At 41.1% G+C, this 27,669-nt stretch overlaps 1 protein-coding gene across 1 annotated transcript in view; it reads right to left on the bottom strand.

The window, feature by feature from the left end:
- Positions 1 to 27,669, bottom strand: part of smc3 (structural maintenance of chromosomes 3) — a 93,124-nt gene that overhangs the window by 53,427 nt on the left and 12,028 nt on the right. Inside the window, exons 6-15 of the mRNA XM_056279704.1 lie at positions 25,979 to 26,058; positions 25,800 to 25,878; positions 22,302 to 22,419; positions 17,288 to 17,463; positions 16,844 to 16,924; positions 16,379 to 16,543; positions 14,479 to 14,600; positions 13,657 to 13,870; positions 9,616 to 9,719; positions 8,905 to 9,004 (exon numbers count right to left, since the gene is read on the bottom strand). Coding sequence (XP_056135679.1) covers positions 8,905 to 9,004; positions 9,616 to 9,719; positions 13,657 to 13,870; positions 14,479 to 14,600; positions 16,379 to 16,543; positions 16,844 to 16,924; positions 17,288 to 17,463; positions 22,302 to 22,419; positions 25,800 to 25,878; positions 25,979 to 26,058 — 1,239 coding nt within the window. The remainder of the gene's footprint in view (positions 1 to 8,904; positions 9,005 to 9,615; positions 9,720 to 13,656; positions 13,871 to 14,478; positions 14,601 to 16,378; positions 16,544 to 16,843; positions 16,925 to 17,287; positions 17,464 to 22,301; positions 22,420 to 25,799; positions 25,879 to 25,978; positions 26,059 to 27,669) is intronic.

Below are 27,669 nucleotides of genomic sequence, written 5' to 3'. Positions count from 1 at the left end.
ACTAGTACCGCTCAAAATGCAGAACATTCACATAGAAAGAAACAGACAACTGACACCATCACGTTCTACATGGTGAGGGACATGGTCCCCATAGCTGCAGTGGAACATACTGGTTTCAAAAGACTCATTCAAACCCTTGACAAGGGATACGCCATGCCCTCAAGAAAATATTTCCCCAAACTGTAGTGCCTGACATTTACAATAAATGCTGTGAAAAGATAGCTGTTGACTACTCACATGAGCTTTCAGCCGATCATGTGACACATGGTTTCAAAAAAATGTTTTTGTATTTTTGAACATTTCCTTTTCCCATCTATGAAGATGGTTATGCACCTGTAACTGCTACTAACTGACCCTCTAACACACAAAGCCAACTACTCTACTATCAGGAGTTGTTTTTTAGGAAAATTTCTTGTTGTCCATGGGGCAACCAAGAGCTAATTTTGAGGTCACCCCTCATGATTTGAGGTCATCCCACACAAAACTAAGCCAAACAACCACAGCTTCATTCTTTTACGTACAGTAGCAAACAGTGTTTCTGAATAATCTTAGTGTTGCTCAAGTGTTTTGTTATTGAATCAAGCAACAAAGTGAAAAGTCAATACATGATATGTATAAAAAGTATACAACCACAAGCACCAGTTGACTAACTCTAGTCAAATGATCAGATGAACGATGAATACAAGGCTTGATGTTTCCAGAAACCACATCAATTCAAAAATACAACACAGATCACAACGTTGCTTTCACATGTAGAACTCAAATTTGACTCTAGATGTTTTTGTAGGCCTAGCAATATGTTTTACTGAGAATAATTATACAATTTAGGCAGTGAATTTAACTAGTTTCTCATCTGAGCATTAGCTGAAAACATTCGCAATCAGTTAAACTAGTTATCAAAGCTTGGGACATGACATGAAATCTGAGGGAACAAAAACTTCTAAGTTGAAATGACACTACCAATAACAATCAACCAAAGACTTAAAAGCTGAGCAAACCACTGTTTCTTTTAAGACACCAAGCAAATATATGTTCTGCCTTGCAAAGGAAAGATTAATAAACATTAACTTTTGACTAACATGCAGATCTGATTCTGAAAATAATTTGGTAAATAACACATAGATACAGTAGAGGGCTGTAGAGAGGATGAGTTAGCCAGAACCTCTGGAGAGAAAAAGAATGCAGGAAATCAATTTTCAGGAAGCCACAAAAAGCATCATTTCATGTCAACAGTTATCAGAATGACGTATCTGCCTGGAGGGAATATTTGGCAGTTACTGGACAAGACAGGGGTGAGTGAGTCATATGTTAATGATACGGTTCTGTGACAGGGCTTAGACTCCATTTAATAGTCCTTGCCAGACAATTGGCTGAGTCAAAATTTAAGCATTTACGTGACGGGCGTACAGGAAATCTGATTTTGAGACAGAGGTGCCTTTACATAAGAGTGCTGTATGGTCTTGTTCAGAATGCAGGCAAAAGGGATTTTTTCTCAAATTAGATCTTTAAGACAGAATGTCCGAACTGCTATTTGCAAGTAAGCAGATCGGATTTGTGTGTTGAGACATCACCAACCTATCTGCATGGGTTACTGTGGTAAAGAAGTAGGCGTGAGTAATTACATATGCTGGTGACACGGTTCACCAATGCGCAAGTATAAGAAATGGAGAGCCATCATCTCGCCCCAAGTTGTGGTGCAGAACTCGTCTGTTGCCCCAGACAAACAATGGAGCAATGGAGGAGGCTGGTATACACGGCAATGTTCCATGCTGCAGCCATGGCGTGGAGCGAGAGGTGCACAGTGAAGCAAGTACAACAAGTACGAGCCAGTCACCATTCCTGCAACTTGTGTGGTTTCTGCCGACCAAATAAGAAAAGGATCCATTTATACTCACTTTTTGTAAGGTTTTTTTTTTTTTTTTTTTTTTACTACCACTGCTTTTTGCTGCACGTTTTTCGTGAGAGCAAATGAATTCTGACTTTAACCAGCATTTCACCGGGAGTTAATTAGATGTTGACTGTCACAGACACAAGATTATGAGACGCTGTTAAGAGCACTAAAACTGAGTTTCATGGGGTCTTTATGCATGCATCCAGACTTTGGAGACTGGCCAAGAGGATGGCACAACACAGAAGAGCTAGCGCATAAGGCCAGGACTGCGCGGCCTACACCCATCTAGAGGCCAGTGGCCACTCTTTCAAGGATGAGGATGTGTACATCCTCGATAGGGAGGAATGCTGGGTTGAACAAGGAGTCACAGAGGCCATCTATGTGAAGAGGGAACGACCATCCCAGAACCAGGGGGAGGGGGCTAAGAGTACATCTGTCACCATCTTACAATGCTGTGATTGCTACCACCCTCAAATTCTCTATGAATCGTACTAATTGTCATTGAAACTCTAGTTAATGGTCACAGCAATTTGCATATGAAACTGATCGTTTTCGGTCGTTATGCCACTATATTGTTTATAAGTCAGGTGAAACGGAAGATGTCACTTAGATGAATGATGAAACACTTCTCTCTCAATAAATGTTGTGTTCAGATGAACTGATTCAACTTTCTGTGAGTTACATGGGGTATTAGGGCCCAGACACACCAAACTGCCTAGCGGCAACGAAGGCCGACTGTGGCGTCGCCTAACGTAGCCTGCTGTCTGAGTCAAAAAGTAGCACTTGAACACACAGCAAAGACTAAAGCCAACGGCCAGCTAGCATGTATGTTCTGCACTAATTCACTAAGCTGAACAGCCAATCAGGGTGATCTCTCTCACTGACGGACTCTGCCGATTCAACATGCTGAATCGGCCGAAAAGCTGCCGACAGGGGTCCAACTAGTGCCGACGGTGCGGGACACACCGCAAAAACTAGGGTAACAGAAGCTCACTGATGGCCCAACATCGGCCGACGGCTGACCGTCAGCCTGGTGTGTCAGGGCCCTTACGCTACACAACTGTGTTACGGGAGTGCGCTGCCCTGAAACACTTTTTGAATTTGCAAATAAAGGCAAAGACTAAAAAGTCTTTAGGAAAAGAAACCTAGTGGGAATAGGGCTGGGCAATTAGCCGAAAATGTATGGAAACCGACATTAAGAACCTCTCACCGACTTAATCTTGCTCATGTCAGTTAATTCGGTTAATAATTTCCCCAGTGCATGTGTTTATGAACTGTCCCTTTAAAAAAATACTACGTTGTGTTCAGTCACATGCCTCTGCCCCATCCAACTAACCTTAGTCCGAGTTCACTCAAAGCAAGCTGGCGGCATGGATGACACAAGTGCTAACACTGAGCCAACAATTAGGCCTCAACCTGAGTAGGTTATACCTAAAAAGAATGCCATGTCCGTCATTTGTGTGTGTCTGACATTCTTCTGTAAGAAGTCGGGTTGTTGTGAACGGCCTAGTCCAGTGATACTCAACCCGTGGCTCCTTTATGACTAGTTGTGGCTCTTTTAAGTCCTACTAAAAAAAAAAAAGAAAGAAAGAAAAGAAAGATGGACAGCTAAGGGCTGAAAAGCTGGCGAGGCTCAAACAGAACTGCTCAGAAAAACTTCTTCCACAATATTACTAGTGAACGAGTGACAGAGGCATCCTACAAAATCACACATGAACTGAAGAAAAAGATGAAGCCGTATACTGATGAAGAAGTGGTGAAGGATCATTAATGATGTTATCGTTTCCAATAATCTGGACTTTTTTATGATTACTGAAACATGGCTGTCCCCAGGGGACACTGTTCCCCTGATTGGGGCTGGCCCCCCTGATTTTGCATATTTTCACATTCCCAGGCCCTCTGGTAGAGGGGTTGGCCTAGCTGTTTTTTATAAGTTAGGTCTTAAGCGCCATCCTGTTAATTTTGGTCATTTTATCTCATTTGAGGTTTTATTTTTTTAAATTACTGGCCCTTCCCCTTTTCTCTGCATCTTAATTTATAGGCCCCCTAATTCAGTTAGTTTTATCTCTGAGTTTTCTGACCTTTTATCTATTGTCATGCCAAAATATGACAGGGTGCTTATTCTTGGCGATTTTAATATTCATATGTGCCGTCCTTCCCATTCCATCACCTCAGATTTTTTGGATCTTGTAGATTCTTTTAACCTTATTCAATCTGTTAAAGGGACCACACACTCCAAAGGCCACATTTTAGACCTTGTACTCTCCTCTGGTTTCTCTCTCGAATGTCTCAATTTGGTGGATATGCCTTTATCCGACCATAAAACTATAATTTTCAAAGTCCCACTACAGCTCGCTACTCCTAGTCATTATCCTAAAACACGATCTCGCATTCTCAACGCTGGCTCTGCAGTTAAATTCTGTGATGCTTTTAATTCATCATCCTTTAATCCCTCTTTATCACCGCTCAATCCAGATGCACTATTAAATTCACTCAGTGATCAGTGCCAATCCATTCTCAACCAAATTGCACCACTTAAAACTAGGAAACAAAAATTAAATAACCTGCCCTGGCTGAATGATCACACCCGTGCCCTTAGAAGACTGTAGAAAAACAGAACGACAATGGAAGGCCAACAAGTCCGAATTAACACATAACACCCTTAAAAACCAAATGTTAATTTACCAGAAGGCAGTTAAGGATGCGAGATCAGCGTACTTCTCTGAACTAATATTGAGAAATAACCACAATCCTAAAGTTCTCTTTGGGGTAATTAATTCTGTCATCGATGGTCCCTCCACTTCTCTTTTTGAACCTGATGTTGAGTTGTCCGAAACATTTCTCACTCATTTTGTAAACAAGGTGGAGAATATTATGTCCCAAATCCAGCCAGGCTCTTTTCGTTCCATTCCCCGTATTAATTCTGCCTCTTTCACCCAACTTCAACCACTTACAATTTCAGTGTTGGAGACTACAGTCGCCAATATGAGCTCCTCCTCCTGCATCCTAGACATCATTCCCACTAAGCTATTCAAGGAGGTATTTTCCACTATCAGCCCTGTTATTCTTCAAATTCTTAATAATTCCCTGGCCTCCAGTTCTTTTCCAGAGTTTTAAGCATGCCATCATTCACCTATTGCTGAAGAAACCTAATTTTAGAGCCCCTGTCCCTGAGTAACTACAGGCCAATCTCCAAATTGTCTTTTTTTATCTAAGGTTCTGGAGAGAGTAATTTCTTCTCAGTTGATTTCTTTTATGAACAAAAATACTGTTTTTAATAGTTTCCAGTCTGGTTTTAGAGCACTTCATAGTACTGAGACAGCTCTAGTTAAGGTCACTAATGATCTACTGCTGAATGCAGACAGAGGTGACTGCTCAATTTAGTTCTTTTGGACTTAATTGCTGCCATCACAACATCCTCCTACATCGCTTAGAGACTTGGGTTGGTATCAAGGTCTCGGCTCTTAACTTATTACACTTTTACCTCACCAATAGAACTTTTTCTGTTATTCTGGGTAACTCTACCTCCTCAATGGCTCAGTTGACTTGTGGTGTCCCTCAAGGCTCAGTTCTTGGCCCCCTTCTCTTCTCTATATGCATGCTGCCCCTTGGCCTGGTCATTCAAAATCACGATGTGCTTTACCATTTTTATGCTGATGACACTCAGTTATACATGCCACTAAACACTGATCCTAGCGCCCTATTACATCTCACAGCTTGCCTCACCAACATCCTGCATGTCCAAACATTTTCTTTAATTTAATGATGATAAGTCTGAGGTCATTCTGTTTGGTCCCGAAAATTCCATCAGTCCGTTTGCTACTAATTTTGGTGGTCTTGTCAGGTAGTCTTAAAACAGGCTGCTATAAATCTTGGGGTAATATTTGATGCTAACCTCAGTTTTGACAATCAAATTAAACATGTTGTTCCATCATGTTTTTTCCAACTCAAGCTAATCTCCAAAATTAGGTCATTTTTATCAATTGCCGATTTGCAAAAAGTTGTACATGCTTTCATCTTTTCTCAACTCGACTACTGTAATGCACTTTATTCTGGTATCAGCAAGGGCTCACTCCTCCATCAGCAGTTGGTACAAAATGCTGCTGCTCGGGTCATTACAGGGACAAAGACGCATGACCATATCACTCCTGTGCTTGCCTCCCTACACTAGCTCCTGGTTATATTTCAAATTGATTTTAAAATTTTACTGCTCACTTTTAAGGTTTTAAATGGTCTTGCTCCTTTATACATTTGTGATTTATTGACTTGGTCTGTCCCCCCTCAACCATTAAGGTCTGCAGATGGAGCCCTGCTGGTTATTCCCAGGTCTCGGTTGGTTAAGGCTTTAAATCGTCCTGCTCCTTTATACATTTGTGATTTATTGACTTGGTATGTCCCTGTTCAACCATTAAGGTCTGCAGATGGAGCCCTGCTAGTTATTCCCAGGTCTCGGTTGGTTACAATGGTGATTGGGCTTTTGCTGTTAGAGCCCCCACAATTTGGAACTCTCTTCCTGCTGAGCTAAGACGAAATAAGTCTTAAACTTCTTTTAAATCTCATCTTAAAACTTTTCTTTTTAATGATAGCTTTTACAAATGTTTGATATTTGTTTTTATTTTTACTCTTATTTGATCTTACTCTTTTTCCTGCCTTGTCTGGTTTAATCTGTTTTTTGTCTTTTGTTTTTTTTTTTTTTGTGAAGCACTTTGTAACATTGTTTTAGAAAGGTGCTATATAAATAAAACTATTATTATTACCGCTCGCCTGTTCAACGTTGTTTCCTGAGAAAAACAACCTGGAACGAGAGGTTAAAACAAAAACAAACAAAAAAACTTCCAACTTTCGGATTCTACTGTGGCTAGGAGGTCATCTGACATTTCACATTTGAAAATGGGGGATCAATGCAAATGATGACTGCAAGGGTCTCTGAGCAAAAGAAAGCCATCACACAGGTCCTCGCTGATGATAAGAAATAAGGCACCTTGTTCCATCTTGGGCTGACCTGGATGTCTCAGAGCAGTGTATCTCAACCGGGGGTCCGCGGACCCCTAGTGGTCCGTGGTGTAATTGCAAGGGGTCCGTGAAAATAAAATGTCTTTTAAAAAAAAGATCCTATGACATTTATAGAAATAGGATTATTTTACTCAAATGTGACTGAGACCTTTATCTACCTAAACTATAAAGGGTAACAGGACTTTTTTCTCTAATTACATCTGTTTCACAAGTGTAATTTATTGTATTTTAATAAGAGATCTCGCTCCCGTTTGCATTGTTAAAAGTTACTGCATAAAAATTCTGTTGTTACATATATCTGAAAGTTACTGCATAAGAATTCTGTTTTGTTAACTATATCTAAGTTACAACTGAAAGCTCTTATTTTTGCCCCAAAGAGTGAATAAATGCTATAATGCAATTTAAAATGCAGTTTCTACTGTTTCTACAAATTGCAACCCCCCCTCCCCCAAGATCAGGTGGAGGGGTCCTCAGGGTAGATCAAAAATACGCAGGGGGTCCAGGACCCCAAAAAGGTTGAGAACCACTGTCTTAGAGGATGTCAACAAAGCTCTCTCCCCATTGAAGGAGTTCACAGATGCCCTGTCAGGGGAAGAGTATGTGACCATTTCATTTGTGAAGCCTGTCCTACACAGCCTCCATTCACGAGTGCTGGCTGAGGAGGAAGATGACACGGAGCTGACTAAAACAATCAAAACCTGCATCTTTGAGTACCTTAAGGAGACGTTCTCAAAACTCATCACAGAGGAGCTACTGAACACAGCCAGTTTTGTTGATCCCAGATTTAAAACAGCATACATTTCTGCACACCATGTCCTCACCGTTCAGGATAAAGTGAAAATAGAGATGATGGCGTCAGCAGCTGCAGTCCACAGGGAAAGTACCCCAGAGAGCACAGAGCCGTCTACATCTTCATCAGAAGCAAAGAAGCCATTAGGAAGTTTTTTTCAAAGGAAGTGAGACAACCCCTTCAACTGCATCCAATGTGTCACTTCAGCTAACAGTAGAAGCAGAGCCGAGCAGCTACTTAGTGTCTCCCATGCTGGATAGTGAGGAAAATTCATTGGAATGGTGGAGAAAGCATCATGTACAGTTTCCCACTCTAAGCAAGGTGGCAAAAAAGTACCTCTGTATACCAGCCACTAGCTCCCCATCCAAACGGGTTTTCAGTTCAGGAGGAAACATTGTCACATGCCTCAGATCCTGCCTGAAAACTGAAAAGGTAAACATGCTAGTGTTTCTTCATAAGAACCTAAAGTAAAATACCTACTAGTGCACAGAGTAACAGGACAAGATTACATCTAACAGCGGTCATCAGTCAGTCATATCTACAACACTATGAGCACACAGGATTCGGTCTGTTGATCCACTGGAGGTGCCCGGCCCAAGCCCTTCTCTTGCTCTTAATCAGCAGTGTTGCATTGACATTTCTGCACATGGCATTATTTACAATTAATTTATTTTGTTTGCAAGAGATGCAAGATATTTTCTACTTTTTTAGGGAACTTACTCTAAAACTAAAATGTGACCTTTTTCACAAGACATTTAATTTCAAGCGATGCGTGCTTTGATTTCAACTGTCTGAAATATTCAACAAATAGCCATAAATAGTTAATCTATGTGTGTTTCCTTAAATTATCTAAAAATCACTGATAAGATATGCTTCATTAGAAAAAAATATCCCAGTTCAGCATATTTACAGTACAGACCTTGTCAGAGAACCTAAGAGGGCAGTGTAAAAAAACAAAAAAAAACAAGAAAAAAAAGTGTATTAAATAAATAATAATTAAATAATAATTAAATAAATATAGGTAAAAGTTTGAAATAATCGTGATATTGATTTGAAGTCATAATCGCCCAGCCCTAAGTGGGAACCAAGCCTTAGGTAGACAGAGTATGTGAATATGAATGTGTGCAGTCTCCCCAAAATTAGGAGTTGTGTATCCCGTAGTTCAGTTATGCAAGTCAAAAATTATGCCATCAAGCGTTAAGACACAGACCTTGCCGGTGGCAGCTCTGAGGAGTTGCTGTTTCTTCTCCAGATCCTCTCTTTTGGCTGCCAGGGCCTGTTGCTCTGCATTCTCCTCACGCCACAGGTAGCTGGAAAGACACAGCCATTCACACACTGTTACACTTATGTCACAAGAAACAACTGAAACAAACTCACACTATGACACTTATTGGTGCAGGAATCAGGGATCAGGACACAAGTAAGATTGGAAAAAAATGATTCCCCATTAGAAATAGACAAATGTTCTATATATGGCAGAGTAACACTATGTAGTGAAGTAAGTATAAAATCAACTCCCTGGCATATGCCAGAGCTTTCTAGGAATTATTAAAAACTATTTTCCATTTAGTGTTTTCTCTCCTTGTTGCATATGTTCCATCAGTTCTGCTGAGCTAGACTATTTATTGCAACGTCACCACAGTTCCAGCCTCCAAAAAAGGACCAGTACCAGCAGAAAAATATGACTTTAATGGCCCACGCCATCACCTTCAATGTGACAAAAACAGACTTTACAGTCCAGGTTGCCCAGCAGAGTCAGCATTAAGACTTAACAAGGAAAAGGAAATGATTCAACCCTTCAGTGATAGTACTCTGATGGAAAAACAAAATCGCAAAGATGAGAATGATTTCAAAAATGACAGAAAAAGCAAGATAAACTTTGTCCCCAGAAAGAAAGTGACAGGAAAAAAAAGAAGCTTACTTTCTCTCACTCTGCAGCTCATCTTTCTTGTTTTTCACTTCATAATACTTTTTGTCCAGCTCCTCAACACGGGTCTTGACCTCATTGAGATCTTGATCAAGTTTCTAGGGAAGCAAAACACCCCAGCATTGAAACCCCAGTCAGAGGCGACCCTATGTCAATGGCCACATCAAAACAGTAAAGACAATCTGAATTACAAAAGAGACACAGCCTCAAGAGAAGCTACCAAAAGAAAATTAAATCAGTTCATCCATTTCAAAGCAACACAGAATACAATCCAGTCCAATTAATGAAAATTAAAAAACAAATATCATTCCATTGTAATCTTCTGAGGAAGAAGTTAACAGCTTTGTGAATAAAAACTTTGACATTTTAAACAAAAGTACATTAAAAAAAAACAAATAAGCTTTGCCATTATTCAACTAGTGACTACTGTAATGGTACATTATCACTGTCCAAGATGTCTTCAGGAAAACAGTATTGGTGCTAGCACCCAGTCTTCACTAGAATAATGCTGTGTTGAAAAAAGAAACAATTAAAAAGTGGTCCTTAAAATGAGATTAACACACTCTATAGTTGTTGCTCTGTAACTAATAAGTCGACATCGAAATTCTTACTCCACACTACTTTATTTTCTAGTTTATATCTGCAGCAGTAATGTTGAATTAACAGGGCTCCCACACTTTTGAGGAAACCATTTTCCAGGACATTTTTCATGACTTTTGTTTGGATATTCATGACAGTCAACACTTTGGAAGGTAATATTATTCAGTATTAACTAGGAATGCTCCAATCGATCGGCTGCCGATCATTATTGGCAGATTTTCATTCTAAATAGTTTGATTGGAAGCCCAATCAGATGACGCAAAATACGTGAGACATTTCTCTGTGTGCGGCATAAGAAGCCCCGCTAAAATGGCTTCACCGGGCTGGCAGTTCTACAATGTGTCCGAAAAAGACAATAAAATCGCTATACGCAATGTGTGTGAAGCAGAAATCCCTCGTGGTGGAACGCAACGATGATGTTTTAATACCACAAACCGTATTAGACATTTCAGAGTTCGTCACGTCAAAGAATACGGCGAGTATGAAAGGCAAGCCAGCGCAAAGTCAGTAAAGCGAGTTAACCCTTCAGCAACTTGGTCTTCCATCACTCAGTTGTCAGTTAGGGAGACATTTAAACGGCAGGAAGCCTATAGCAGCGACGGTAAGAAGTCAGAAGAAATATCAGCCAAGACAATGGAATTCATTGGCCTTGATCAGCAGCATCTTTCTGTAGTGGAAGATGAAGGGCCCCGACGACTTATTACCCATTTGGATCCACGCTATATCCTTCCAAGGCGTAAATATTTCACGGACGTATGCCTGCCACAGTTATACCAAACACTGTATACACATGTTGACAGCATTTTAAACGACAACATCACATCAACTAGTTTTACAAGTGACATCTGGAGTTGGAGTACATGTACCATGTCTCTGTTAAGCTTAACCGGGCACTTTATTAATCAAAACTTCAAACAACGTTGTTCTTCATTGTCAAGAATTCACAGGGTCACATGCAGTGGGAGCTCTGGCTGTCGCATTCAGTGACATGTTCCGATCCTGTATAAGCTACAGAGTCTACTAGAACACAAACAGGCACTATCTGCTCATGCAGCCGACTATGACTTGCCTTCAATGTTCTCCAGCAATCAGTGGAAATTAATCTAAAATATGATTTCCCTGCTTGCACCATTCGAAGAGCTCACGCAACAGATCAGCTCATCAACTGCATCGGCTGCAGCTGTTATACCATCCATTAGAGCTGACACATCTCCTTGAGAAAACAGCAGAGACGGACCAAGCCGTGAAAATGTCAAAAGCCACTTTGTTGGAAGCGATCCAGAAGCGATTCAGTGACACTGGATCTGAGCGCCTGTATGCAGTTGCTACAATTCTCGATCTGAGGTGAGAAAGCAAATAGACCTACTGAGTAAATATTTCTGTTATGTAGACCAAATGACTGCTTAAAAAAAAAACCCAAGTAGGCTATTGGTAAAAGGAATGCTGTGTCATTTTCTTAAAATTAATCTAACTTTGCTTTAGAAATAAGCAGAAACACTTGTAAGAGTTGTGCAATTTAATAAGATAGGCTATAAAAACGCAAATAGCCTAACCTATGAAAATGCATAAAATAGATCTAATGTTTGCTTTTTTGTTAATAAAAAGGTATAAAGACCAATATTTCCCAGACGCACTCAAGCAACAGCTATGTGTTCTACTTTTGGGTATCCTGGCTGCCCGTTCAGGCCCCGGCCAGGGGCCAGGAACAGCAGTATGATGAGAACAGTTCGGAGGCAAGGGGCTCCGAGTCCCCAGAGAAAGTACCACGAGCTGGCTCTTTGCAGGCTATGTATGCTGAATTACTGGATGAAGATGTGGAATATGGCGGCGACACCAGCAACCAAACCGCATCGCAGATGAACCTCTACTTGTCAAAGCCACTTATCCCACGAAGCGGACAGCCGCTTGCTTTCTGGCAGGAGAATAAAAGCCGCTTCCCCACACTCGCAGAGACAGTCCGAGCCTACCTCTGCACGCCATGCACAAGTGTAGATAGCAAGCGACTTTTCAGCCGAGCGGTGAATGTTGTAGATGAGAAGCGGAACAGGCCGGAGGAACAGGCTGCCTTCCAAAGATGCGGTGATGCGTATATTTATAAGAAAAAACTTGCTGTCGTGCTTAAGAAGTAGGCTAAGCTAAAGAATGGTGGCCATGGCAGGTTGTAAAAACATGTAAATGTTCAGGAGTGCCTTATACAGTATTTGGCTACAGCCTCTTTGTTGCCGTTTTATATTGTCTAAATTTGTAGTAGATCTAAATATAGAAAGGCCCTGTATTTTGTTAGAGCTATTGGAATTGATCTGTATTGCCTTAGATAGGCTATAATGGTTTCTTGTGCTTTGAAACACAGTGTATAGTGTTGAGCACATTTAGCTTTTACGCCATAGGAAGGCTAGACTATTTTCTAAACTGCTCTTTAGCCGAGTATAGACTATTATATTTGTTTGTTTCTTCATAATCTACATGACTTACTAAGAGAATGAAATATGTTGCATATGTTGCCTTCCAAAAAATAAACAGTTGTCGATTTATGATACTTTCTCAGCCCTTAATTACATTTCCGCAATGCTGTTAAGAATAGTTACTTTTATTGCTATAAACAGTAAATAAATAAATAATGCTTCACAATAAATAGAACACTTTAAATGGAAGATCCCCACTGTGATCGCTGATCGGTATCGGCCGATTCCGATGATCGGCCCCAAAAAACCCTAATCGGAGCATCCCTAGTATTAACTATGACTGGAAGCCTCAAAGATCTCTAAATGGACTGTGTACATTTTAGCTGGTCACTGAACAGTCCCCGAAAACATTAAGTACTGATGTGCAATATCAGCAGCAAAAAAAACATGGCTAAAAATATACGATCTCAGCTAAAAATTATGTGGAAAATGCTATCCCAACAGGTAAAAATACCATTTCATAATCAAATTTGAAAATTTTACATGACCTCTTGTTTCCAGAAAATTTGATCAACTTGATAATTTTTAAGGTGTTTTCAATGACTGGAAAACTAGCCTATAAGCTTCCAGGTTTTCCAGGATGTGTGAAAACCCCAACTGATAGGGTTTTCTGTTAATCATATTTTTGTTCACTTGATAGCAGCTGTTTGTCAGCTTTCTCTTTGATACCACCACATTCCCTTCTTCCCATATTAGTTGGTGAAACTAGAAATGACATTATTTTCCTCAGTTAATAGTCATTCCAACTTTGAATAAGCTGCAGCTGTCAGAGCGCTTGGCTATAAAGAGAGGTTAGGCCCACGCATTGGAGTCAAGAAGACTCCAAATGTGACTTTTCCATAGAAAACAACCCAATAGTACAGCCAGCACTTTTTATTTAAAGGTCGCCTGTGGACACATGCCCTTATAGTGCCAGTAATAGATATCATAACTGCAGTGTAAATTGTAATATTTTATTAAATCTTCCCCTTACATTATACTGCTCCAGGTTTTTTTCCTTGTTTGTCTCGGTGTCTTCCAGATCTTTGTGGATAGCAGCTATCTGCCTCTTCTTATCATTGATGGCCTGATCCAGGGACTTGAGCTCTTTCTTGATCCACTTGTCCCTCTCCTCCTTAGAGGTGAACTGACTGCCACGGCCCTGCTTGGCATACAGGTCCGTTCTCTCCTGTGTGGCTTGAGCCAGTCTGTACGTGGGGAGATGTACAGAAGGATTAGCTGAATTTGTCAACTGAACCGGCACTGGCCTCAACAATGGCATCATGAGTGACTGGTTCATCTCTGCATTTTTTTTCAAGGTTAACTGAATCTACTGTAAGCCATTTAATTCTTTTTTAAACATTATGGGGTTATGTTTATTTTATTTTTTTTGGTTAATCTTTGATCATTTACAAAACAAATATTAAATCTGCTGAATAGAAATTCCTGAATGGCCCAGAGACAACTTTAGTTTATAAAACACATTTTTACAAGAATAGATATCCTAGATTTGCAAAAGAAAGTTAAAAAAAAATAGTCTTGTCACAAAGTTTTCTCATAATTTCAGTCTAATAGTCCAACAATCCATGAAGACTTTAACAAGGATCAACTATAATATGTAAAAATCAAAACACTGAGCTGGGCAACGTAGAAACATTGAGCTGCTTCATACAGCTGAATCTGAAGAGGACATGTTTTTCTGCTCTGCCATCCCTCCCTCTGTGACAAGTAATTTGACTGACTGACTCATACAGCCCCAGCTGGTCAGCCAGCAGCTGCCTGGGGGCAAGAGCAGCAGTGTATGAGTCATCGCTACCTGGCAATACCACGCTCCTCCTTCTCCTTCACCATGTTGAACTTGGGCTCCGTCTCCTGCAGTTCTTTCTGCTTCTCCTCGATCTTCTCCAGTAGTTTCTGGCGCTCTTTCAGCAGACGTTTCTGAAAGATGAAGAGCAAGGATGTGTCAGCGGCAATGCCACGTATAAATTCCAGAGAGCTTCGAATTTCATTCTCCCTTTTAATGTTTTAATTTAGCAGAAATAGCAATGAAATTAGCAACAAACTTTTTTCAGGAATTACACATGCAAGCTTGTTGGAGGTTACCAGAAGAAGAGCTTGCTGTTGACATCTGCTGTGTGTAAAATAGTAAAAAAAAAAAAATTAAAATGCTTTTCTCAGTTGTATGTTTCTTGTCTAGGTGCTGGATTCTCAAAGTGGATCTTGAAAAACTGAAAGCATGGACAGCGCACCGATTTCATAATTTATTGCTGCACAAACTTTTCAGACCGATGCCTTTCATCAGTCGGCAAATTGGCAATAAAACCCGTTATTACATCAGCTGTATGATCCCACGTCCCAACAGCAACAACTGCTGCATTTACAAACAAATTATCTTAAATTTTTTAACTGGATTTTCCCCCTTGTGTTATTATGGTGGCTGTGTTATGCCTCATATCCTAGGTGCCCCTTTTTTTCTTCCGATTTTTGTTCACCACTCTGCTGTTGCAGTGAGTCAATTTCCCAAGAGGGAATGAATAATGTTTCATCTAATGATCAATGCCATGACAAAATTGTCACCAGGTTTTTTTGAAAAGAAAAAGAAACATGAAAAGCACAAAATACTAAATATGAATGCAAGGTGTGTGTGTGCATGTAAATTAGTACACAGAACAGTCAAACAACAGTTTCTAAGACGAATTATTTGTTTCGTCAATGACTATTAGTATTGTCATTGACTGGCACATAAAAAGTAAATTTCATGTATTTCTCAATTCAGAGTTAGTGTTTTCTCTACATTAACACATTAACATGTCCATAAACTATGTCAGCACATTGACTAATAATTACACACTCACTACGTTCAGAAATCGAGTCATATTAGAAATAGTCCCTATTCCCGTTTTGTTTCCTCCCAGCTTTCACCATTCTAGTTGTACATTTTTTCCTCAGATGTCCTGTATGCAATTGCAGGTTTCTATTTATCAAGGTTTGGTCTAATTGAATGACTCAGGACAAGTATTGTATATAAAGGTAATTGGCCAAATGAAGTCAAACTGCCAAACTTGTGTTGTTGTCAGCAGCACAATGTTTCGACCTGAATTATTTCAAACACCTCGGTCTCAATGAAAACTCACGGGCTGTAAGCATTTAAAGATGAAAACTAAAGCAATTTTCTTGTTTTTTTTCTTTTAATTTTGAACAGTGTGTTCTAGTTTCAATTTAAAATTTTTGTGTTTAAAAAAAAAAAACAACTCAATTTCATTTTTTACTTCAGTTAACAAGAATGTTGGTAACCCTATCTGAATTGAGCTTTTGCTCCCTATTCATCCCTATTTTGGTGTTATTTTGAGCAGGCTGCTACAACTGCTTCTCTTAAGATGCCTCTTCATTATGACAGAAACATTATTTAAAATAAGAACCTTAATCTAAATTCCAAAAATTAACTGAAAACTTCATTTTCTCTTGCACAGTGTTTGTAGGGTGGACATCGAAGATTAACTGGTCACACAAGACACACTTTTCTTTTTTTAAAAGACAACAAATACAGTCCACATTTCTCTGAAAGAGGCAGGTTTGGGGACTTGTGGCCTCTCTACACACAGCATAGGGCAAGTTGGACGAGTGGGGATAGTGGAGACGAGAGAAAGGGAGGAGATGGTGTGACTGCTGGTGCAGCGTCAAGTGTGTCGAGTGACGCGGATAGGAGGCTTCCGTACCCTCTGTTCACTGTTGCCTGCCAGCTCATCCTGCAGGTCTTTGGCTTTCAGCTCCAGCTTGGTCCTCTGTTTGATCTGCTCCTGGCGCTCCGCAGACAGCTGCTCCCGCTCCTCCTTCATCGCCGAGATCTTGGACTTCAGCTCACGGACCACACGTTCTGTCTCCTACAGAAGAAAGAAGATAGGGGAATAAAGGCAAATAGAGATAATTTTGTGATCTGTTATGATCTCGTTATTATGTACGAGTGCCTATTCAAGATAGCATACTCATTACAAGGCATGTTAACATACAGTATCACAAAATAAGAGTCCAAACAGGAGCCTGTTTATTCCAATTCTAAATAAACAATATCCAGCAGATTTCTCTGACCCACCACACAATTTGTCAGCCCACAGCCGGCTACATCAAAAAGCACGTCCATTCCCATGCATCAGAGTGACATGTTTTTCTGCTGAGTCCTTTACCTCTACTTTGTCCCTGGCATCCTGCTGAGCATCACGTAGCTGTCTAGATTTGTCTCCACAGGTCTCCCTCTTGGTTGACAACTGGAGAATTCCAAGATTAGTTGTTAAAAAAATTCACCAGTATCAAAGCAGTACAAAAATCTCACTGGGGTGTTGCAGTGGTAGAGCTGCCAAGTACTGATTGGTGGATACCTGTATCAGTTTTTCTGAAAATGAAGAATTATCTACTTACTGCCATTTTAAGATCTGGCAGTCTACATCAGGATATTTATTGTCAGTGAGCACACTGTATTCCTGCGACTTCTACATTGTTAATACCAATAATTTGGCAGAGTAAAACTTAAAACAGTCATCACTTCCTGCGAATTATTTTCTAGATTTGTGAAATCAAGTTTCATGTTCCATGCTGGGTGAGGACCATCTTTTTCTCTACTCCTTTTATACCTCATCCAGTTTGGCGCGGGTCTCATTGAGCTCCTGGTTGTAGATGGTGTACTCCAGGGCTCTCCTCATTTTGTCCCACTTCTGGTACTGAGCCAGCTCCTCCTTCTCATCTTCTAGAGTGTGGAGGCGCTCCTCGATGTATTTCAGTAGCTCGTTGATCTTTTCTCTCTTCCCCTCTGTGTTGGAAGGGGCATGACACAAAGTCATTTTAAAACGTAGTCCATTGTCCAGCACACTGTTTACTTACTTTTTTAAAGATGACATTATTAGCCTGTTCCAAATGATAGTTTCAGCTTTCAGCGTTTCTCAGACATAGGATTAACCTGGGTGGGCTACCCAATATTTTATCAGCTGCTCAGGTATAGTTGGGGTGACATTTTAACATTTTTTTTTAAACCAACCACAACATCCATAATCATTTAACTAGAGGACTATCTCCCCTTGCGCTATACCTCCCATTCCTGTTCGCTCTGCTTATACATGCACAGCACATGCTGCTTATCAGAAGACTGTAAACAGGAAGAGTGAATTTCATCTCTCTTTTCAGCAGTAAATAAGAACTTTCTTTTGCATCTAATTTGGGAACAGCTAATGCCAAGTATCTGTTTTTCATAAAACTAACCTGAGAAATGGACTGAAAGAGGAGCACCTTGCTGCAGTCAAAAAATATCAACAAATGAACAAGCACTGGAGGCAGTCATATTCATGGGGGCGCTTCTTTCAGAAGCCAAGAAAGATAGTATTCTGGCAATAAGTGTCATCTTTGTGCAAAGTAGGATTAAAGCAGTCCATGTCTGATACATTTTTGTTTTAGTAAAAAGTATCCATCCATCCATTATCCGAACTGCTTATCCTGCTCTCAGGGTCGCAGGGATGCTGGAGCCTATCCCAGCAGTCATTGCGCAGCAGGCGGGGAGACCCCCTGGACAGGCCGCCAGGCCATCACACAAGCCCCCCCCACACACACACACACACACCTAGGGGCAATTTTAGTATGGCTGATTCACTTGACCTACATGTCTTTGGACTGTGGGAGGAAACCAGAGCCCCCAGAGGGAACCCACGCAGACACGGGGAGAACATGCAAACTCCACAAAGAGAACAACCCGGGACAACCCCCAAGGTTGGACTACCCCAGGGCTCGAACCCAGGACCTTCTTGCTGCGAGGCAGCCGCGCTAACCACTGCGCCACCATGCCTATTTTTCCGTACAGTAAAATACTGTTTAATAGCACTAAAAGACAGTTTATTTGTGCCAAGGGGCCACAGCGATACCCAACCCACAGCACAGACTACCAATATAAGTATAGTTCAGACTGAGGCAAGTGTGTTCAAATATTAAATGCACTGCCTGTTATCTACTGTGTTGCATGATGCAGCAGTTTCTGTGCTGGTGAAGCCTATGCAGGCAATGAGTAATCTGTGAATGCTAGTACAGCTAGCAAGAGTAAAAACAAGCAAGACAAAGACACGGATATTTAACACTTTCTCCAAGTTACCCACAACTCAGTGGGGTCTAAGGTAATCACAGCATCTATAGCCTGTTTTACTGCTCAGGACTTACAACCTTATAGTGTAGTTGAGAGTGATGGCTTTCGTGACATGGTAAATACATTAGAGCCAAGTTACAAGATACCAATGAATGAATATTTTGTCTCACAGAAAACTAAGTAAAAAGATAAAATTAATGACAGAAAAAGGGATAATGTGAGTTTTTTCATCTACTTTTCTAGTTTCTTTGGCTCCAATTTGTTCCATTATTGAACATCTAATATTAATTTTGTTTTCAATGTTAGAGGGACTTTGCAAAGTTCATGAATTGCAAAGTACTGAAGGGCTAAGACTGTGTTTTTTAATAATATTTTTTCATGTCTCCCCTAACTAACTGCCAAAGTGAGGCACCTGGGCATTGGTGTGTGAGACAGACTTCAGTTTATATTCATAAGTCAAAATGTTTGTTCATGTTTGCACAGTAAGTCTTTTTTGCCCAACTGTGTCTACAGGAAAAGTAATAAACACAATGACATGTACTTCTGAAATGATACATTTGTCTTCATTTTTCCCCGGTGCCATAAAGTAACTAATATACTTGGGATTCCCTGGGCTTTTATGAAATAAATCTATCTGGAGGTATGCAATACCACTTTTATAAAAATGGCTTACTTTAATTTATAATGGAAAATGAATGTATACATTAACAAATGTTAAGAACTGTATCAGATTCCATCATATCGCACTGAATCAAACTGTTCCATATTAAAATGTATTGTCCCTGAATTGTATCGTAGCCATGTACGTAGATCGTAGGGGTGGACGATTCACAAATCTCATGATTCAATACATCTCATGAGATCGATTCAAGACGATACAGCCTTGGTAAGCAAGAGACAAAACACCACTGCAGTTCTCTATTTTTCATTCATTTTAAGAAGTAGGCCCAACATTTTGGCATTATCAAGGCACGTATTCAAACGTAATGCAAGTGCAAAAGTTCTAACAACATGTTGTGCCATCTTTTCTTGTTGTGCAACACAACTGCTTTATTTTAAAACTTTAAAAACAACTAGAACGACCAAGGCGGTCATTTTGACCGTTTTGGATTTTCAAAGTTTAATAACATTGTGGGGAAAAAAAAGATACAGCCCTGCCGCTCTCTGAATACTCCCAAAGTGCATATATTTACATTAAAATTAGTTTTAGATCAATTGCACAAAAAAAAGAGTTATGGTAAGATCTACCTAAAACGACAATGAGCAGTCAAAATGACCGCACGTAACTGGCACGTCGTGTCACTATTTATGACGCATGTTGTTCGCGTCATTTCCTTCGCAACGTTCAGTTCTTTTTTTACATTTCACATTTTATAGGCCTTATTACGTTTGTTAGATGAGCAATATGTGTTTTCCCATTTTGTTTTTCAGGTATTATTTCCAACATGTCTGGGTTCAGCCGCCGTTTCAGACGCACCATGAATACCACCGAGGCATCGCAGTATTTACAGGCGTTGGACAGCGGCGATTTTAAATTGTTTGAAAAATAGTATTGTAATGATCACGGATGTGTAGACTCATTAGCCCGTTGGCTAACGGGTCAGACCCTGTCATCGACTGCTTAACATACTCGCCCGTGGTGCAGGAGACCCGGGTTTGCATCCCAGATGCGGCGGTTCCTGGCTGCTCCCTGAATTCGCTACAGTATTAAGGTTGTTAAAATGTTAATTTTGGTGTCAGTCATTTCCTAACAGACACACTAACATATGCAATGCATTAATATCTCAAATGGGTATTTATCTTGACAGAATATAGTGTTTAAAAACCAGCGGTCATTAGGTAGAAGTGAAATCCCGGTCGGTCGTTCTAGTGTTAATAACGCACAATCTCACGAAATGGGGAGCATCTCCAATGGTGAAGGCTGTATCGAACGATTTGGAATTCGATCCAGTATCGTCCCACCCTAGTAGATAGGTATTGGATCGTCTCATAAGGGAGAGAAGCACACCCCTAAGTATTATCTTTTTTTTATATTAGGGCTGTGAATGAATATTCCAAATTCGAATACATAACAGACTTGTAAAATTTTTTAAAAAATACACATTTCAGTGAAAATTAATATTCGTTTGTGAAAAAAAAAAGAAAAAGCAGCACTGCCGCAGCTGTCTGCCTTACAAATTCTTGCGAGGGCCTTGGCCGCTGCACTGAATACGCTGCATGACGGACAGGAGTCACATAACGTTACTTTCATTAGTTGAAAATTAAATTTAGGTCTTTACTCTTCTCCTCTACATAAGTGACTGCACCTCAGGAGACCCATCTGTTAAACTCCCGAAGTTTGCAGATGACACAATCATCATTGGCCTTATCTGGGATCGTGACGAGTCTGTATATAGACGCGAGGTTGAACAGCTGGCCCTCTGGTGCGGCCATAACAACCTGGAGCTGAACACGCTCAAAACTGTGGAGATGGCAGTGGAATTCAAGAGGACCCCCCCCCCCCCGCCCTCCAACACTGCCCCCCCTCACCACATTCAACAGCACGGTGTCGCCAGTGAAAACCTACAGATTACTGGGTTCCAAAGTCTCCCAGGACCTAAGGTGGGGATAGACAGAATCATCAAAAAGGCCCAGCAGAGGAAGTAGTTTCTCCGCCAGCTCAGGAAGTTCAACCTGCCCCAGGAACTGCTGATTGCCTGGTTCAGTTCTACACTGCAATAACCCAGTCTGTCCTCTGCATATCCATCACTGTCTGGTTTGGATTGGCCACCAAACAGGGCAGGGACAGACTACAACGGACAGTTAGGTCTGCAGAGAAAATCATTGGTGCCAACCTGCCCTCCGTTCAGGATTTATATACCTCCAGAGTCAGGAAACAGGCAGGCAACATCACTGCAGAGCCATCACACCCTGGTAACAACCTGTTCAAACTCCTCACCCCTGGTAGGCACCACTGAGCACTGTACACGAAAACAACCCGACAAACAGTTTTGTTCCGCAGGCTGTCATTCAAATTGACACTTAACACTCTCAAATAAATCCAACCATTTTGTATATACTGTACTGTACATTGTACGTCTACTGGTACGCTCTGTCATGTCCATCTACCTCAGGCATGTATGCAGGTAACCTGCTAACATTTATTTTCGCATCTCTGATATATTCTCTGCACCACTGCACTTCATTGCCTCTTATTTCGCCTGTATATAGTCAATCCTTGAGTGTGTATATATGATTCAAGTAAATTTTTTATGAGACATATATTGTACGGACACACACGTGCGCGCGCACACACACACACACACACACACACACACACACACACACACACACACCTTACCATCACAGAAAGTTGAATCAGTTTATCTGGACACGTTTATTGAGAGAAACGTGTCATCACTCATCTAGGTCCTTTAGATGAATGATGAAATGTTTGTCTCAATAAACGCTGTGTCCACATGAACCGATTCAACTTTCTGCGATTTCCTTTCCTTGATTATTGAGCATGCATAAAGATATCTTACCAGTCTCCTTCATAAGAGAGATACTCTCTTCTTTGCGCTCATCATACACCCTGGTCCCTGCAACTTCTCTCAGCAGTTTCAGACGCTGGGAATCAGGAGCTGTGGCCATTTGATTGATCTGCATGCAATAAATATAGCGATTAAACTACAAGTCAACCAGCTTGTTCCTGCCTGGCTACCTCTCACATTATTTATATTTCACATTTTTTAGATATTTGGTAGACAATCTTGTCCCAGGCGATTAGAATATGTCCGATAGCAGAACTTCCCAGACCATGAATATTAGAAGCAAACAGAAAAGAAGGCAAAAAGGTAAAGCCATACCAAAGCCATCAGGGCAAAAATTATAACAAAACATTCCAGTGTACTATCATCAGGTCATGTGTGAATATGACCTGATGAAAGTAAAATGGCACTGATATGACAGTTACAGCAATTTGAAAACTAAAAATCTAGTAACATTACACCCATGTTCCATATCAGCAAATGTGTGAACCAAGGCATTTAGTTTCTGCCATGACAAAGTACGACACTCTTTTGTAGACCAGCACGAACCGCAAAGTTCTCAGGAGGTGACAAGACTGTTCCGCTTTAACAGTCACCCTAAATTAAGAGGCTGTAAAGAAAAGCAACTACAGGATCGCCAGGTTGTGGTCTGATATAGAAAAGTTTTTGAATTTGTGTTATTGACAGAAAAAGAACAGAAGCTTACAAGTTTACAATAAAAAGAAAATTTCCTCTATTTTTTCCTGCCCACCAAAAAAATAAATAAACTAAAGAAAACCAGAACAGTTGAGATGTATATTTTCCAAACATCGCGTCTCGGCTGCTTTCAAACCCCCAAAAAAAATGCTGCGCCAGAAATTGGTCCACCCCAAGGATCAGGTCCCCCGGCACAAACAGTACAGTTGGTAAACAGTGATCACATGATTTAGTATGCGTGCGCATTTTGGCAGCAAAAAATTGATTTTATTATTTACGACCATACAATTGTATGCTATAACCTCTTATTCATGCTACAATATAACTTCTATTTGTTATGATAGCCACTTATGTATTAATCTAGACTCGTTTTATTGCTTGTAGCCACAATCTTCACCTGTTTGCATTGAACGGTCTTTTCCCCGATGGAATGCGGTAGAAATTAATACCTTTAGTTTTGCTAGACCTGTTCTGGCAACCCACAACACGACATTTTAAAAATGTAAATATCAATCGATCAAAAATCCACTTGCACACTGCACTGATTGGAGATGGAGAAGTTGCCTCTTTTGCTGCCCAAATGCACACGCATACTATGCATGACGTAGGTCATAAAAGGGTCTACACACTGTTAAGTGCCAGTAGGACTGCTGTGAATTGTACATCAGGGAAACAAAACAGACTGGTGAAAAGAATGGCATAACACAGAGGAGCTACCTCATCAGGCCAGGACTCCGCGGTCTACACCCATCTACAGGCTAGTGGCCACTCTTTCAAGGAAAAGCATGTGCACATCTTTGATAGGGAGGGACACTGGTTTGAACGGGGCATCAAAGAGGTCATCTATTTGAAGAGGGAACGACCATCCCTGAACTGGGGGGGGGGTGCTAAGAGCACATCTGTCAACATCTTACAATGCTGTGACGGCAACGATTCCTCAATCCTCTGTGAATAGTAAACGTGGCCATTTTAACTGTAGTTAATGGTCACAGGGCGCGCACGCACGCACGCACGCACGCGCACACACACACATTCATACCTAGGGACAATTTAGTCATGCTGAGTCACCTGACCTACATGTCTTTGGACTGTGGGAGGAAACCGGAGCCCCAGAGGAAACCCACGCAGACACGGGGAGAACATGCAAACACCACAAAGAGGATGACCCAGGACGACCCACCAAGGTTGGACTACCCCGGGGCTCGAACCCAGAACCTTCTTGCTGTGAGGCGACCACACTAACCACTGCGCCACCGTGCCGCCCAAGCTGCTGCCTTTATCAGAAAATTGCCAGCAAATCATTCTGTTAATGTTAGGGGACACATACGTGAAAGTGCCTTCACAACAAACACAATCGTATGTGTGGGTATACATGCAGACTCACACGCCAATTAAAAACATGAGGGCTTATATTCCAGTTTGTGTTTCTTATCACATCGAGTGCTGCTCATAAAGAATTCAGTCATTATTTCATGTGTTTGCAATACTCAGACTTTTTTCATTATAGCATTTGCCACAACATTGTGAGGAGTACTTTAACTTTCCTTCCAGAGCTCTAATATTAACGTGGCATGCTCATATGGCACCCATTCTTAAGGAAACAAAGGAATCTCCATGTATGTCCTCTGTTTCAGGGGACAGTCATTCTGCATACTGTTGTTTATTCAATGTCCACTCTTTTTTAGCCGAAAGGTTTTAGGGACAAACTCAGCCAGGTGTCTACATCCTGCAGCTATTCAGTCAATACCTAAGAACAGGGTGTTTGTCATTGTGTCCAACAGACGCCTGTCAACAAAGGGAGTAAATCACTTTTTCAGTCAATTTGATGAGCTGTTGTATATTTTAAAGTTGGTTACTATGTTGTAAAATCAGAGTTGTCTTTAAAACTATACCAGATGTTATCACATCTATAATACCTATTATATCTATATTAAATACTATATTACCAACCCATAGGCGTTAATATTTGTTACTCTGGCAGATTTTACAAATCTCAAATGATAGTAATGCAACAGCTCACAAATGCAAGTGAATTAATATTTATCTTCACACCGGTTAAATTTTAATAGCAGATGCGAGTAAAACTGCCACACTTTAGAGCTATGCAGGCTTATCTTGACTTTACATTGAATGCATAATTCAAACACGTTGGATTGGCAGATAACCGAGGGAAGAAAACATGGGACTGGTGGTAAATAATAACAATTTAGGATTTGTAAGGGTCCGTGGTGGTGTAGCGGTCTAAGCATCGGCTTTGTGTCGATGCAGTTGCCCACTGAGGACTGGGGTTCGCGCCTCGGTCTTGTCAGATCCGACTATGGCCGGACTCGATGAAGCAGCAATAATTGGCAATGCTGTCTTCGGGAGGGGGGCGGAGTCGGCTTGTGTTTGTCACATGAATGCATCTCTGTGTGTGTCGGAAAAAGCAGTGGTTCGGCCTGGATTCGCCTTGTCACGGAAGTGGCGAGGAGTCTCCTTCGAGACTGCCGGCCGGAGAGAGGCAACTGGCCAACGCATGCATTACGAGGGTGGGTGTTTGAACTAGAATAGGGATCGATTGGCCACTACATTGGGAGGAAAAGGGAAAAATCAGAAATAAATTAGAAAAAAACAATTTAGGATTTGTGACCTTCTCCATTGCACACAATAAAAATCTGTGTCTTCTACAGGTAAATCATAGTAATTGGCACCTCTGTTATCAGCTGTGCTTTTTTTGGATAGAAGACTTAGATCTAATGCTAAAACACAAACTGTAAAAATGGGTTTACAAATAACGGTGCCCCTCTCCCGTCTCACCTTTCCCTGTTTGACGATGTAGTAAGGATTACTGCGGGAGAATCCCGCACTCTCCAAGAGGTTCATGACGTCGTTCTTTCTGTAACAATCACAAATGCCATCCAACAGTTGATTACATACATGCTTGCTATTTTGTTTGACTGGGAAGGCATGGGCAAAGGCAACTTAGCGACACTTACGTCACCATCTTCTTGTCCAAAAAGTACTGGTCTTTCTTGGCACCGATGACACGCCTAAGGGACACCTCCTCCTTGTCAATCTGAAGGGAGATAGCTATCAGTCTTCAGGGGGACAAGCATTGACGGCAACCAAGTCAGATAGTAATCTCAAATTCAAGTAGAGCAGAGCAGAGCAGAATAATTACAGTTACACAACCCAAGTCAAGTTCTGTCTTTAACTGTATGGAAGATCTTATAAGGGCCTGCACTTCAAATAACATACTCAAGTCATTTTAAGAATTCCTCCGTACCTGAAGACACCCTGGCCATGTCAACATGTACAGTGGCTTCTGAAAATATCCAGACCCCTTTATTTTTTGCACTTTGTGTTGTAGATTTAATTTTAAATGGGTAAAATTGCCATTGTTGCCCCTCAATCTACACTCAATAATATATAATCACAAAGTGAAAACATGTTTTTGGAATTTTTTGGCAATTAAAAATCAAAAACTGAAAGCTCTATATATTCAGACTAAGTATTCATACCCTTAATTCAGTACTTTGTAGAAGCCCCTTTGGCAGCAATTACAGCTTCGAGTCTTCTTGAGTAAGGCTCTAAAAAGTTTTCCACAACTAGATTTGGGCAGTTTATCCCATTCTTCCTGACAAATCCTCTCAAGCTCCGTCAGATTGGATGGGAAGCATCTGAACTGCCATCTTCAGCTCTCTCCAGAGATTTTCAATGGGGTTTGAGTCTGAGCTTTGGTTTGGCCACTCAAGGACAGTCAGAGACTTGTCACTGGGGCGGTATGGCTCAGGAGGTAAAGCGGGTCATCTAGTAATTGGCAGGTTTCCTGGCTTGATACCCGGTTCTTGCAGACAGTGTGTCAAATTGTCTTTAAGCAAGACTCTGAACCCCTAACTGCTTCTGATGAGCAGGGTGGCGCCTTCTATGGCAGACTCCGCCATCAGTGGATGAATGTGTGAATGGGTGAATGTGAGGCATACATAGTAACGTGCTTTGAGTGGTTGGTAGACTAGAAAAGTGCTATATAAATGCAGTCCATTTACCATTTAGTCTCAAAGCAACTCCAGCATTGTCTGGCTGTATGCTTTCAGGTCATTGTCATGCTGACAGGTGAACCGTCGCCCCAGTCTGACGTCGCATGCACTCTGGAGCAGGTATCCTTCAAGGACCTCTCTGTATTTGGCTGCATTCATCCTTCCCTCAATTCTGACCAATCTCCCTGACCCTGCCACTGAGAAGCACCCCCATAGCATGACGCTGCCACCACCATGCTTCACTGTAGGGATGGTGTAAGCCAGGTTTTGAGCAATACCTGGTGTTCGCCAGACAATGCTTGGAGTTCTGCCCAAAGAATTCAATTTTTGTCTCATCAGACCACAGAATCTTTTTCATCATGCTCTTAGTCCTTTGAATGCGGTTCGGTAAACTTCAAGTGGGCTATCATATGCCTTTAACTCAAGAGTGGTTTCATCTAGCCACTCTATCATTAAGGCCTGATTAATGGAGTGCTGCCGACATGGTCATCCTTCCAGCAGGTTCTCCCATCTCTGCAGAGGACTTCTGAAGCTCTATTAGAGTGATCATTGGGTTCTTGGTCACCTCCCTGACCAAGGCCCTTCTTGCTCAGTTACTCAGTTTGGCTGGAAAGCCAACTCTATTAAGATTCCTGGTGGTTCTAAATTTC

The sequence above is a fragment of the Lampris incognitus genome, chromosome 5 (genome assembly GCF_029633865.1).
Source record: "Lampris incognitus isolate fLamInc1 chromosome 5, fLamInc1.hap2, whole genome shotgun sequence".
Classification (NCBI taxonomy): domain Eukaryota; kingdom Metazoa; phylum Chordata; class Actinopteri; order Lampriformes; family Lampridae; genus Lampris; species Lampris incognitus.
This window is presented reverse-complemented; position numbering and strand designations above follow the sequence as displayed.